The 15689-nt window shown below is 38.2% G+C and overlaps 1 protein-coding gene across 1 annotated transcript in view; it reads left to right on the forward strand.

The window, feature by feature from the left end:
* Nucleotides 1–13815, forward strand: part of GYPC (glycophorin C (Gerbich blood group)) — a gene marked incomplete at both ends in the record, with an annotated part of 30532 nt that extends 16717 nt beyond the window's left edge. The window contains 2 exons of the mRNA XM_084265548.1: nucleotides 11166–11216; nucleotides 13619–13815. Of these exons, the coding sequence (XP_084121674.1) occupies nucleotides 11166–11216; nucleotides 13619–13815 (248 nt within the window). The remainder of the gene's footprint in view (nucleotides 1–11165; nucleotides 11217–13618) is intronic.
* Between the last annotated feature and the right edge of the window lie 1874 nt (nucleotides 13816–15689).

The following is a 15689-nucleotide window of genomic DNA, read 5'->3' on the forward strand; positions in this document are numbered from 1 at the left end:
CATTTATTTTTTTTCCTCTTAAAAATTATTGCACAATCTGTCTAGAGTTGTTCAGATGAATGATGGATGGTAAAGTTGTACTAAATTTGCTCAACTCGATTTGGACAGCTTGCACTGATACAAAAACACCTTTCATATAATAAAACATGCTTTGTCTTTTTAAATGGAGCAGATATGCAAAAGAAATCTGCATACACATTGCAGAATCTTTGGAAAATGAGCTATTATTTGCCTTGCAAGTTTCTAAGGTGTTTCAATATGTTTTATTTCCTTTGTTTAATATGCTCAATATTTAAAGCATTTGAAAGATTGTTTCCACTACAGATATGTCCAATAATACTATTAACCTCATCAGTGTTCCAGAAAAGATCTCTGTGTCCCTGAAGAGCATATGCTAAACATTCTGACATTTCCACCTGCGATGCTTAGTAGACTGTGCCTTAGGCAAGCACTGGTGTGTGAGCTGGATGTAGCTGAATACAATTCATATCGAATAAGCTAGGGGACAGAGCACAGAGAGCTCCTGTTTCCAAAAATTGTCACCTGTTGGATGGCTTTGCTACAAAATATTAGAATCATAGTATCATAAAAACATTTAGGTTTGGAAAAGACCTTTAAGATTATCCAGTCCAACCACTAACCTAGCACTGCCAAGTCCACCACTGAACCATGTCCCTAAGCACCACATCTACATGTCTTTTAATACTTCCAGGAATGGTAACTCAACCACTTCCCTGGGCAGCATGTTCCAATCATGTATAACCCTTTTGGTGAATAAATGTTTCCTGAGATCCAATCTAAACCTCCCCTGGTGAAACTTGAGGCCATTTCCTCCTGTCCTATCGCTTGTTAATTTGGAGATGAGACCAGACCCTTCCTCTCTACAGCTTCTTTTCAGTCAGTTGTAGAGGGCAATAAGGTCTCCCCTCAGTCTCCTTTTTTGCTGGCTAAAAAACCCCAGTTCCCTCAGCCACTCCTCATCAGACTTGTGCTCTAGACCTTCCACCAGCTTAGGGAAGTGGGTACCCTGAGAACAACTGGTCTTACTATCAAAGACTGAGGCAAAGAAGGCATTAAGTATATCAGCCTTTTCCTCATCCTTAGTCACTGCTTCCCCCCCACATCCAACTAAAGAGATTCTCCTTAGCCCTCCTTTTGTTGCTAATAAGTTTATGGAAACATTTTAATTGCCTTTTACTGCTGTAGGCAGACTAAGTTCTAGTTGGGCTTTGGCCCTTCTAATTTTCTCCCTGCATAACCTCATGACACCCTTGCAATCTTCCTGAAAATACTGATGGTGGGAATGAAAGGTAAAGGAAATACTACCTGAAGGGAGGTTGTAGAGAGGTGGGCGATGGTCTCTTCAGCCAGGTGACAGGAGATAGGACAAGGGGAAATGGCATGAAGCTGTGCCAGGGCAGGGGCAGATTGGATATTAGAAAAAAAATATTTACTGAAAGAGTTGTCAGGGCCTGGAACAGGCTGCCCAGGGAGGTGGTTGAGTCACCATCCCTGGATGTGTTCAAAAAAAGGGTTGATAAGATACTTAGGGATATGGTTTAGCATAGGATGGGAATGGTTGGACTTGATCTTCAGAGGTCTCTTCCAACCTTATGATTCTGTGATTCTGTGAATAATTCTGCCCATGCTGGGAAAATGTTTATACTTTTCTAAGCCTTGTACTACATTCTTTGAATTACCAGAATAATATATTTTTGCATAACTGCAGGCTTTTGCCAGGTTCCAAATGATTTCTAGATGACATCACCTGTATTTGATCATATCACCTATAATTTAAACATAAAGTCAAGCTTTTTTATCTCAAAAGAAAAAATGGACATTTATCATCCTTAATAGAATAATGGTAAACTTTCTTTCCTTGCATGTCAGTGTTCATTACAAGAAGTTTTCTGCCAGAAACCAGTGAAACATTCTTTCTCTGGCTCCCTCCTATAGCAGCTCTCCATGGGTGAAGAAGGCACCTCACTTCAGCTCCTCTGGATCTGCCTGCATGGTGAATGGAAAGCATGTAGTGACGGGAGAAGCAGCTGCTGCTAAAAAGAGCTTAAAATTGCTGAGTCCTCTCTGCCTTTCCTTGCTGCTGGGCTACTCTAGTCTCCCTTTTCTTTCCAGCCTACATTTTTTGTGAAAATCGAAGCAAAGTGCTTATCTTTACCTGCTCTTCCTTTAAAAGCTGTTGGAGTTGTATAATGGACTCAAAACTAGTAGAAGTTACAAGGACAGTCAGGCATACAGCAAGAACAGCAAAAAATCAGTGCAAAAATAATGCCAAATGTATTGAATGGAAATCTTTCAAATACTGAAAACCAGTTTAGCCTGTCTTAGTTAAGGGGACTAATTTGAACTAATGTTAGTTGTGAATAGTGCTACATCCATAGAAAGGTTGTATTTCAGATGCAAACTAAAACTGAATCTTAAGAAGTTATTAAGGTCATAAAATCAAACAGAGCAACATTAAGAAACACAGAAATCACGTTATCCTCTCATGACACAAGTCTAAAGGCCTGAGAGTCAGGGCTGGTAGGCCTGTTAGGTACAGATTAAAAGCACGTCTTCGTAAATAATTACAAGCAGTTTAGCAGAATTGTCTTCCTGTTTCATATAACCATTTACACAAGGGGTAGGAAAGGAAAGATCATGTCCTCCAAAACCTCTTGGCCTCTGACCTTCCACAGATAGGTTCTGGCTCAAAGTTTTGTGCTTATGTTTCTGACGTGCGAAGTTTAGCTCATCAAGGTGTGCTTCTTCCACGCACTGTTTCTCAAGAATTACAAGTATCTGCTACAGGTTGTTAGATGGGCTTTCACTATGTCCATAGTCAGCTCCTTTGACTACCTATGATCATTTGCAACACTTCAAATGATTAATCAATTAAGCCAGCAACACCTTTCCATTCAGCTTTCATCTCAGTGAATGGGCAAATGGCTAGTTTGGTCCCATTTTGTTCCAGCAAAAAATCACTAGAATTTGAAGTTGTCGACTTTGGAGGAAAGGCAGAAATTATTTGGCAGATTCACTGTATGTTCAGTGCTTCTTTCAAAACTTTTCTGATTAAAATGCCCTCAAAAGGAGAATTGTGTTCTGATGAAGAGGGGTGAGGTGGGAGGAGGACATATGTGTGCAAGAAATTGTCCTGATCAGGGATTGTACCTTATGGATTGATTCATACCTCATGTGTAACTCCTTTGTTAATGAAGCGATACCAGGTCAACACTTCAGCAAGACATCGTATATTAGAAGTAAGAGCCAATATTGATGGTTGTGGAGGAAAAGTGTAAATGATGGACTGGTTACTTTAATGTATTTCCATGGAAAAGTAAGGAACTTTTTGCAGCGATAAGACTATAAACATATGGCAGACAAAATGGCACAACTTGCAAGTTGCCACATGTAGTATTTTTTGGAAAAGATTAGGCCTTCCTCCAGGTCCACACATTTCATATACCCTTTGTATAACAAAAAGACAGCGTTTGCTCTTCAGACATCAAGTAGCTTTCCCATAGGACCACAGCAAAAAATGGCCACTGTACATAAACAGCAAGACCACCAGTGGGTGGGCCTTGGTGGATTGGCATATCCCATTACTAAATACAAAGTATCTACAGTATCCCTTTCAGAGCTTCAGTGTTCACTTGCTAAGGAACTCCAGTGCCAGGGAGGCAGCTCCTTTCTCTAACTTCTCTGATCTGGATTTCTTCTGCCAACCCTGAAAACTTCTCATCATTCCTGATGCTATAAGCAGCAGACAGATTCATTTGAAATTATCTCTCAAAATTTTTACTGAATGCATATATATATATACACACACACATACATATAGGGGTGAATACATGGGACACATTAGATATCTGTTACCAGAAAGGACATGGGTCTACAATAAGATCTCTCTCAATTACTGTGCTGTGCAGGAGTTTTAAGGTTGCAACATTTACAGTACTTTTAAGGGGGAGATTGCCAATTTAATGGTCTTACTTGATGTACTTTTTAAAATTATGATCAGAATTGGTGGTTGGCATTCAGCTACCCTGAACTAAGGAGCTGAAGTACTTTAATGCACGTCTCTATAAGCTCAAATAAACAAAAGAGTATGTGGTTCAAACTGAAAGGGAAATTGGGGTGCGAGTCGGTTCTTTTGGGGGATAAAAAGAAAAGTTTGATTGAACTAAAAAAGTTTTAAATATATTTTTCTTCTTTTTAAAAACTTATTTCTTTGTTATTTCAAAATATAGAGTATCTGTTCAGTTTTAAAAGATCCCTATTATTTCTCACCTAAAATAATTTCCACAATTTCATGAACATTTTCTCCTTGTCCCTCTTATCATTATGAGATATCATATGACTGTATTTTTGACAAGCTGACTTTCAGAGTATCACTACCATTTCTTATTTTCCACAAGACTCAAGTGAATTTCAGCCTCACAAAAGAAGGAGAAACTGTGTGACTGAAGCCATTACATTGCAAAACTTACCCTCTTTATTTTATAACATTCTAGAATGGTACAAAAATATTTTGCTGACACTGTCTGCTAGAATCAAATTAAGACTGCTAAAATTATGTAGCAATTCTAATCTAATTAAACTAATTTTACAGTGCCTTTTTAACCTCACTATATGACAAAGTGTGAAAAGTCTTGAACAGACCTTTATTTTAATTGAATGAAATAACATTTTTTCTTCTCAGAACTAGTAACAATGTACTTGCTAGCTAGGATGGCAAGAGGATTGGGCCCAGTGTATTTTAATTTTGTAGATGTTTTTAATTTGCATGATTTACCTTACATTTAGGGCACAGTCCATTAACTTACCCAAAAGATCATGTCGTTGTTGTTGTATGTCACCATTATTGTCCTTATAATAATTTAGTATATAAATGGAAGCCAAATTATTCTGTCTCTTTTCCAGATTGACAGATGAGAAACTGTTCCTTAATTTTGAAAGAACAGCCTTGATGTGTTTCATTATCTAATGGGAGATGGTGATGGCTTTTTCAGCAGAATATGTCAAATTGATGGGTTCAGGCTGATGACCCTTCAGGATAAGAGATGCCAGCTCTGGCAGGGCACTGCACACTTACTGGCAAATATTAAAATAGGTAATGAATTTATTTTTTTTTTTAATTCAGAAAGGCCTCAGTGCAATGCATCTGATATCGTAACACAGGCCAGAGAGCAGCATGAGCAATTAACATATTTCTAACATGAAGTTTTCAGAAGTTGGTTCAACTCATTTTTACACATGCAGCTGCAGTGAACCAGTTCTAACTATAGCTTGTAAATTAAATCGGTGTGCTAAGGTTAATAGATTAATGATTTTCTCATGAATGCAATGTGTTGGCAAGGCACAAACATAAACCAAAGGGCAAGGAGGACATACCACAGTTGCATAAACAATGGAGATGTTAAGACTTCATTAGATCTTCCATACTGAATGTGTGGTAAGAAAAGTCTTGCATGGGTGATGACAATAGGGACACATTAAGACCTGCTTTTACAGTCCAGGGGAATGATGACTGCAGAAGAGCATACAAAGAGGAAAAAAAGCCCCTAGGAAAGGAACAGTTATAATAAATACATTTTAATATACATTATATTAAAACGCGAAGAACTGCAAAACTTATAATAAAGGTTTTTAACAATTGTGAAAGCTTCCTGATAGACTGTATATTCCTCAATACTTTCAGGAGTCTGTAATGTTTTACTGAACCCAATCAAATACCTTACTATCATCTTCAGTGGAAGCGATCAGTGTTTTTGAATCTCCATCTAAATTCTTTACATAAAAAGGCAGTCTTCCTTTAAAATTACAACTTTTTACTAATTTAAATTACCAGACAAACTGGTATGGTATTTTGTTTTAGGCCAATTGATATAACAAAAAATAGAGAATACTAGACTCAGTATAACTCAGTTTACTCAGTAGTAAACTGTTATTCAGTTTGAACATCTCCTTTGTTTACTGGAAATACACAGGTAACTAGAACTAACATTTATAACAAAACCATTAAACAGTTAATAGTTGAATTTTAAAGACACATTTCAGCCTACAGACTGCTTACACACTCCTTCCTGCAGCAATGCAGTCAGTGTTTGGTGTGGTTGGCACATCCACATACCTGGATAAAGCAAGGTTGGTCCTCACCAGGAAACACTACTGGCAGCAGTGTTTTTCACAAGGTAGTTAAGTGAGCTGATTAAAGATGAAGTCTTACTGTGCATTTCCTAGTCTGCATGCCTAGGAAAACCCTAAGAAGGAAATGACTGCCCTAAGGAACTCAGCTCATCATTCACAGGGATTGAATGAATTTCAAGCCCTTTTTATGCAATGAACAGGCACATGAGGAGAGAAAATGTGTTGCCCAAGAAAGCACTCAGCGACCTACTTGAGTATAATTTAGCAGCCAAGACTTCACCTGAGATTGTAACCACAAGCAGGCAACAATGGAGCATCATGATAAGAGATGTCTTAGGTTGCTAAAAATCAAAAGCAGGAGCTTGGGGGTAGAAAAATACTGAAAGGCAGGTGCAGGAGCAGTGCAGCCTGACTGGTGTTGAGTAGTTTTGAAAACTGTTGTAAAAGCTGCTTATCACACAGAGATATCTGTACACTCACTCATCTTGACTCACCCACTCCAAAACAACAGTATCACCCACAGCTGCAAGGAAATTGTGACAATGTGAGTTATAATCTGAGGGTTTTCTTTCTATATTCAACACTACTTAGCAGTAAACACTTGTCCAGCTTTAGTTTGGAGCCTTATCTTAGAAAATGAGAGAGAAACTGAGAAGTTTGGTGTAAGGTCTGTGTTATCGCAACGAATTGCCCTTGTGGATTACACAGCAGAGATTTGGTAGTTCACACCAGCAGATTAGGTCTATCCTCTTGGGTGGTTCCCGTGCATTGTGTGCAAAATGGGGATGTCTGCAGGGACAGTTTTCCTTTCATGCCTTTTCCATGTGTAAATCTGTAACAAGCAAACATGTAGGTAATTACATTGATAATTACAGTGCTGACTGTAAAACCACTAAGGATGCAAATACCAGATATTTTTTTCTAGAAAGTCCTTTAACGGGTAAAAACAATGCCTGAAGTTAGAAAGCTTGAACCTCTCTGTGAGTTTATCCCATGTGTAACTGACAGTAGCCACAGAACACTTTAAGGTATTGTTTTCTGTAGGTGGCAGCATCAAAAACCTGTGCTTTCTAGGCTGGATGGGAGACAGTATTTTTGGGAATGAATATGCCACTTCCCATCATCGTGTGAGTTGAATGGCGTGTCAGTTTGGATGTCTTAACATGCTTATGCTTCTAAAGTAGCTCACTGATAAGTCTTGTATCTTTATCAGGATTCTTATAATACTTTATCTCTTCCTTAAAGCTCTGTTACCTGGTGTCACAAAATCATACCAAAACCTCAATTTTCATCTACAAAACACATTTTGTCTTTGGCATCCTACCAAAGTGCAATAAACTGGAAAGTACAATAGGCTGGAAAGTAAGACTTGAATGAAGCTCGTGTGTGAAAAGGCAAATAAAAACGTTTTAATTTATTTTTAATTTTTAAATAGGAATTTTTAAATGGGAGGTGACTTATGGCTTTTAGTGGTTCAGATTTGGAACAAAAGAAACCATTACAACTGCCAGGAGAGGTGCATAGCAAAATAAGGAGAGTGCTGAACGTCAAACAAACGTTTTCCCTGCTAGACCTGCCTCCTTCAAACAAGTGGTCCTCTGCCAAAATGGAATGGGATCAGTTTAAACTGCAAAAAAACCTACCAAAATTTATATAAGTCAAGTTTTAATGGAAAATTGCACCTGGAGGAGATGGTTTAACAAATGTACCAACAATTTTAGCAGGAAAAACTCATCACTGGCTACATAAACAGAAAAGCTAGTGGTATTGGCTTTTCACCTTTGAAGCACAAAGCCAGAGATCTGCTTGCATTATTTAAGTCAGGAATATTCTCGGGGCTTTCAGAAGCTCCTGCCTTCTCAGCATGACTTGATTGATGAGAACAAGACAGGTAGCAATTGTCATTCTATTGCAAAATTCCTTATCTGTAAGTTTATGGGCAGAACTGGAATTTGATGAATTTCAGGTCATGGCACAAAGGCATTTCTTTTCCTTCATTCTGGCTTTTAGAAACACACTTTCCAACAACAGGCAATTTGATTTGTATGTTCTATTTTTGACTTAGCCAACTTATTGTGATGGCCAGAGATTTTATGAAAAACAAGTTTTCCTGCAATCTTTTGATTTCTGTGTGTCATGGTAACCAATGGCACTAAATAACAACGCTGTCTAAACACTTTCGGGACCAGATTGTAGCTATGGACAAGGGCCAGCATAACAGCGAGAGGAAGTTTTGCAAGGACAATTTAGCAGCAGATAACACAAAAGATGTCCTTGAAACAAAGGAAAATAACCCAAACAGGTGCAACAGCAGTTACTGAAACGCAAACCTCTAAGTGCTCTGCATGCAAAGAAGAGGAAGGCACAAGAAGGCCCAAGCCTACAGGCATTGCTCAGCTAAAAATTCCTGCAGTACATTTAATATCTTTTCTGCCTCAGAAAGTTAAGATTCAGGCCTACAGTAATGCAATGCATTTCTCACATAGACTGAGCTGAAGTTAAAGAGAATGTGGTGAGGGTTCTGGCCTAGCATGGATTCCCACCTGGAGAGTGGCTGTCGTCTCACCCCTCCTCTGGGAAGATGGCCTCATTTCACGTGCACATGCCTCGTGTTTTCCTCAGTCATGTTTTGTGAAGGGTGATACTACTTGAATCTTGATTGATACAGATACCTTTCCCTCTGCCTAGCAATATTGTGATATTTCCATGAATCACATAGCTTTTTTTAGGCAAAGTGAAATTTCAGGGACTGTGAGACAGGCATTGAGAGTCACTCTCTCTCCTTCATCATCCTTGCTCCACAAATAATCTAGGGAGCAGATCCCGGAAGTCTCTGGCTATTGGTGGCAGCTGCAGTGTCCTGGCATTCCAGATGATGCAGCTAAAGCCAACAAGTGCCATCTGAGAGGGCAGTATACTTTCTGTATGTCAAAGGTTGACACAGAAAGAAGTCAGACTCTCACACATGCAGTAAAATGAGTAACATAGTAAGTGAAGCCACATCAAAGTCTTAACTGGCTACTGAATGGCACAGCATCATCAGCTTAACACATCAGTGCTGACTACACTGATCAAGATGGGTCCAGCATTCTTCTGAAAACTTAGAAAGTACAGTACAGAGATGAAAACTTTTTTGCAAAGTGATGATACTGTAATCCATTATCAAAAAGCACTTTGGTGGCAAGTAGTACTAGAGATAAGGCACCTGGTTGTTATCTGAATCTGAGAGGCACCTGGGAACAGCAGAAAAGAGCAGAGTGTTACCTGCATACCTTCTTATAATTAAAGGGATAATGATTTGATCTGGAATTAATGTTTGGAAGTAGGCTGTGTGGCTAGGGAAGCACTTTAGAATTCACACCTTCAAGTATTTGATTGCTGCAGAGGAGCTTGCTTTTCTGGCATGCAGTATATCCTTGGCGTATAAGAAATACAGAACAGTTTGACCTTGAAGCAATTAATCTCTTCTGAGGCACACGGGTTTTGAATGGACATAGACATAATTAGAGTTTTTAAATTACACGAGGCATGCTCAATCTTTCCATCAGTGTATAGCTGGAAGAAAAAGTGGAAAAGATCTCTGGGGGAGAGAAAAGTACTCCTACTTTCGAGAAAAAGCATCTCCCATGTTTCAGGAGAGGGGGATCCTTTGAATCGTAGCTGTCCTCAGTTTATTGCAATTTGATATGACCAGATATGAGTAAGGAGAATATTGCTGATAGATTCTTATTCTTGCATCATCTATCACAGATTTAGCAAAAGGAGAGTCAAATATCAGCCATAGCATCACTGATGAATTTGAAGAAGGATGTATGAGTAACATTTTTAACTTTTCCAGAGAACTTTTCTATTTTCTGTGTTTACCAAATGGAAATTTAAAAAGACCTCACATAAAGCTATTTGCCTTACTCAGAAACCAATAAATAATGCAACAATAAACCAAGAAAGGAGTGTCCTGTCATAAACCTAGCATGGAAAAACTCCAGGAGTTCATCACCTTCTCAGACATCACATAATTTAGGACTGAGTTGATACCAATGATATGAAATAAGGAGCAGAAGATCAGAATCATACCCTGATGATCTACACAGAAGCTAGTGAAGAAATGCTTGTCCATATGAATTTGCTTTCACTTATGGCCCGTGTCAGGCAATGAGAGGATTTTTTTCTTCTCTGTTTTAGACAGTTTTGTCTATTCATTAGTTGGCTTGAATATTTTTTGTAAGTTCTGTAATTAAGATCAAAATGTAATTAAAATTCTAACTCATCCTTCAGTGGCTTACAATTTTTCAGACCAGTTTCTTACTTCTTAAAAGGACGTAGTCAGGTACTTCCCTTTTGCATTTAAACTGCAAAGTTACACTTTTTGGTTTATTATATCCATTTATTATAATCCACTAAATAATATTACTTGATTTATCAACACCAAATTCAGACTTACTCTAAGCATGGACTGTGTTGTATACCACACACATAACAGGCTTGCTTTGTTTCCAAATGTAGATTTGAAAGAAAATAAATGTTAAGATGAAAAACAGGATATTGCAGATAAATAAATACTAATTGAAATCAATAGAGCCAGATTAATTTGCATGAAATGAAGATCCAGACCTTAGTCTGAAGAGCCATAAGTGGGAAAATAAATAGGCACCAATATCTTTTACCCAAAACTGCCTTTCTGAGAGTAATCACAGTACCTGAATGCTCTTAATTTAATCATTCACTGGAGGATGTTACAGGTAAGTGCTCATAACAAACAATAGGTGTTTCCCTGAGGGCCAGAATAGTTTGCATAATGTGCTAGCTATTTATTTTCCAGTATTGTGGTGACAGAAAACTGTAACAGTACAGCTAATTCTAATGTCATTAATGTCTTTTGCTAAGAAGAGATCTTGTTTAAGTTCTGAGTTTCAGAGATTAAAAAATACACCACTGCCAGCGAAGTCACTGCTGTTACACGTGAATCAATTCTTTTTTTTTTTAATTAACTTTTGTATGTTCTAATCTATTTATAGATGGAGACATTGAGAGCCCCACAGCTGGAGCAGATGTGGCTGTTATTGGAGGTAAGTGGCAGACTGCACTAAGCTGCACCATTAGAATTAAAACAGCGGGTTGGTTGATTTCTCGCATTTTGTGTCTCCCCTACTTTCCTGACAAGACAACAGGAGCAGCACAATTAGAGTTAATTAGTCCAGTGGGAAATCTGCTCCCAGAGGGGCTATTGGCAAGATAACGAGATGAGATAATGAGTATAAACCATAGTGAGCAGTACCACCACCATCCATTCCTTATTTTAGGACATAATACCTAAGAGTCCAGCAACAGTCAGCCTCTGATACTCTTCGTTATTCACTGGGCCAGTGTTGTGATTCAATACAAAACTGGTGCAGCACTTCTGATTTGAGCCATGCTAGCTCACACCAGCTGACCCCTTATTTTTACAGAAGACACCACGTTGCTTTTCCTGGTGTTCCATTAAAGCTCTCTCATGCATTTAAACTAAATACAGTTGTCAGAATAAATGAGCAGAGCTATGTTCACAGAGAGAACCTGTCTTTTTATTTTTATTGTGTTTGTTCATTTCCATGCTAACGCACTAATTTCAGTCATTCACTAGGGGGTATACTAATCATTAGTGCAAATTGGTGAGGTTCTGCTATATTTCCCTCAGGTCCCATCTCCCGTAACTTTAATTTCAGCTTTCTATGAACAAGTAGCGGCTAAATTGATTTGTACTTAGTCCCTTAGGCTTATTAATATTGTGCTACATCCAAAGCCTATTAAAGCCTCTTGTGTCAAGGGATACCAGTGAGGTCTTAAAAATTGATGAAGCCCCCACTGCAACTATGATATTATTGTAAACCTAAAAGTTCTTTGTACAAGCAGTTTCATTTCTGCTAGCAGTACTTTTACTTTCCAGAATCAGACACCATAAAATCTGTAGGATAACACTGCAGGCATATTTTTTAAGACATAGTTATAATTTTTATTCATCCTGCTAATGTTCTGTCCATTCCCATTTTCATGCCAACAAGATATCCCCACTCAGTTTAATAATGCTGATAAAATTATAGCTTTGGAGATACCTATTCCTGCTACATATCTTCAACTCAGGGGACAGAAGAGAGATACTGTCTATGTACTTCTCACTGTCCCTGCAGAATAGTAGGCAATTCCAGGGAGTGATACATCTGAACAAAAATAGGAATTCAGTTTCTAGAAGGGCAATCACACACACACGCCCATCCACCAAGAGTAGAGGAAGTCCAAGTGATATAACTTGGATGAAACCTCCTGAACTGTAGATGCCTACAATAACTCAGATTAATTACTACCCATTGGATCCTCACAGCAGCTCCATACTCCACATACAGGATTTACCTAAGAATGCCTTGTTCTGGTGCTTTTTTGTTGTGCGTTTCTTTAATGATTGGTTTTCTCCTGGGGCCCTGTGAACACAGAATCAGCTCAGTATCACACACTTGTGCAGAATCACAGGTAAAGAGTTTACAAGCACATCACAGCTGTATCTAAAAAGTGTTACCAAAGTAAAACTCACACAAGCTGAATAAATTCCAAATACTATTTTCAAGATTCTTATACGAACAATTTAATCTGTTGAGAAGGAAATATAATTTTTAACAATGGACTTGCCAGTGTGCCTTTCTATCATGGGCTTCTACCTTTCACCACATAAAAGGAAAAAAACTAAAGGAGCCTGGGAAGCAAGAACAGTTTTTTCCACGCAACCAATCCCAGAACTTGAATTTATCTTCCTTCTCTAGGAGTACTCCCATTCACCACTTAGTACTACAAACATTATGGTTACCTTTAAAAATTTTTGCTGTCAACACTTTGCTAGTAAATTAGCCTTAGTAGGGAAGACAGGAAGGATTTACCCATGATTCCTTCCTCCTCCCAGGTACCACTTGCCTGTTCATTACAATCAGGCTTTCTTAATTAGAGCACAGCACGAAATGGTGGCTTGCAAAGACAGAGAAGTACTGCAGACACATGGCTCCTGCTATTTGTTGAATGTCTCCTAAGAAATATTTGGTGCCCTGTACTCCTGAAATTATGTGTCCTGAGGGATGTGGGTTTGGGTGGTCTGTAGACTCTGCTGGATATATGTTACAAGAAGGATGAAAGAAACCTGTTGATTTTCCTTTAGATTTTCTTATTTCTTTTCATTTTGTAATGAACTTTTCGGTCTAATGAATTCAGCCAAATCAAGCCATTGCTTTAAAAGAATGCTGTGAGACTTTGACCTGCATTCCTGCAGTGTCTATATCCCATCTTGGTCTTTTGCATTGTCAGACTGTTCTGAGATCGGCCACTGCAACGTGCAAGCATCTTAAGATTCTTGGGTTTTCCCTATAAAGTAATTCAAGTTATGATGCCTGGCTGTGAGATACTGCTTGTATTTTGTTATTGACAATGCATTTAACTGGCCTCTTTCCTCTAGGTGTCATTGCTGCAGTGGTATTTGTCCTCATTTGCCTTCTGGTGGTGATGGTCCGGTACATGTACAGACATAAGGGCACCTACCACACCAATGAGGCCAAAGGAACTGAGTTTGCTGAAAGTGCTGATGCTGCTTTGAAAAATGACCCTGCTCTCCAGGAAGCAGTGGATGAGAGCAAGAAGGAATATTTCATCTGAGAGGCAAGGATTTCCATGGAGACTTCCTCAAGGGAATTGATTGGAAATGCTACATCAACAGAAGTGCTAAGAGATGGATAATGTGAGGATACAGGCAAGCATCCTAATTGAAAAGTATCTCTTTACTTTTTTGTCACTGGGTTGTTTGTTTTCCTCTACTGGTAAATAACTAAATGCCAGATACTTGCCTGTTGATTTTATTAGCAACACAGCTGGTCACAGTTGAAATCAATATCAGACAAGAAGAAACAAAATCTCAGTGTGAGTGATACACCAAAACCAGATAAAGATAGCAAATGTCAAGCCTTGACATTTGGTGAAAATAGCAGATGCCAATGGAAAGCATCCTCTTAGAGTTAATGATGCATCCTATGCTGATATTATACAGAACTACCTGAAACTGAATTTGAAATGGTCACAGAATAAACATTAAAGCAAATAAAACTGATGTAGCTGGAAAAAAAAAACAACAGCTTTGCAGCCCAGATATCTCCACCCTCCCTCTAAATGTGCAATTTTTCTGGCACAAGGGAGTTTGTTTTGTTTGGGGATTTAGATTGGGATTTTTTTTACTATTATTCTCTGAGTTTTATATATATAAAGTCAAAGACACTTCAAAGAAAGAAAACTGCTGGAAAATATGGAAAATGTAAGAATGAAGGATTTATTTCTACCTTGCTCTGCATGGCAGCTTGAGATCTGCAAAACGTTGGAATTTACAATGTAGTGTATAATAGTCGACTTACAGATATGATTCCAATTAGTTGGTAGGTTCCCTGCATGCATGCGTAAATAGATAGATATTAAAAGGTAAAGCATCTTGGTTTGAGCAGGCCTTTTGAAACAGTGGAGGTCAGCTAGATTTTTTTTCATGGAAGAAATGAGTATTTGCCTGAGTATTTATTTATTTATTTTGCATTAGAAAATTCTCTTGAACACCCACCAGTGGGATTTTTGATTTTTGCAGGGAGAGGAATTCAGTTCTGGTGCAGATACTGATAAATCTTTTACAAATGCAGCCATAAGGCTGCCACTATAAAGAAGCTTGTTCATCTGCATCCCACTGACTTGTATTGATGCCTCCCTCTGTATGGCCTCTGTATATCCTTTGCACTGTGCTAGATAAGAGAATTACACCAACCACCAATGCTTTATTATAAATAAATAAATAGTTTAGTCGTTATGGGTCACATGAAAAGATCTTATTCCTTCGCCTAAGAATCAATGGTGACAAATTTCTTAACTTCAGTAAGTTGACTTCCTAATTGAAGCCCACAGTTAACTCTGGAAATAGGATAATTGTTCTCTGCACCTGCTCATTCCCAGCTGTGATGGTGCCCTGGACTACTGAAAATACTGAAGGAGAAAAACATGATAACAAATAAGACACTGATGAGCTCTGCTCACTTGATATGTTTTTCCCGTGTTTTGATCTATGTGAGTGTGTGTGCACATATATATATATGTATATATACACATAAAGTCATCTACAACTATGCTTTCAAAACACTATTGCTGATGAGTTGTGCTCGCTTCTTGGCATCAAATCTTGGAAAGCTCCTGGACTCTGTTATTCATTATTGGCATTGGCCACAACAAATGCTGTAAGAGAAGACAAATCTGAACAAGAAAAGACCAAGGACCCAAGCGAATAAACGGGATATTTCTGTCTTTAATCAAAATCTCAGTCTTTTCTCAGTACATGAAGGAGAGGACTTTGAATTATTCTTAGAATGCTGATAGCCTTGATTTTGAATCTTAAATCCCCACGTTTTCATTTTAACCAAAGAATATAAAAATTGTGCCAAACTTACTAAATGCTTAAGATTTTTTTTTGTAATGTGCTGTTGCCCTACCACATTGTATTGTGTGAC

The sequence above is a fragment of the Gallinula chloropus genome (genome assembly GCF_964237585.1).
Source record: "Gallinula chloropus genome assembly, chromosome: 5".
NCBI lineage: Eukaryota > Metazoa > Chordata > Aves > Gruiformes > Rallidae > Gallinula > Gallinula chloropus.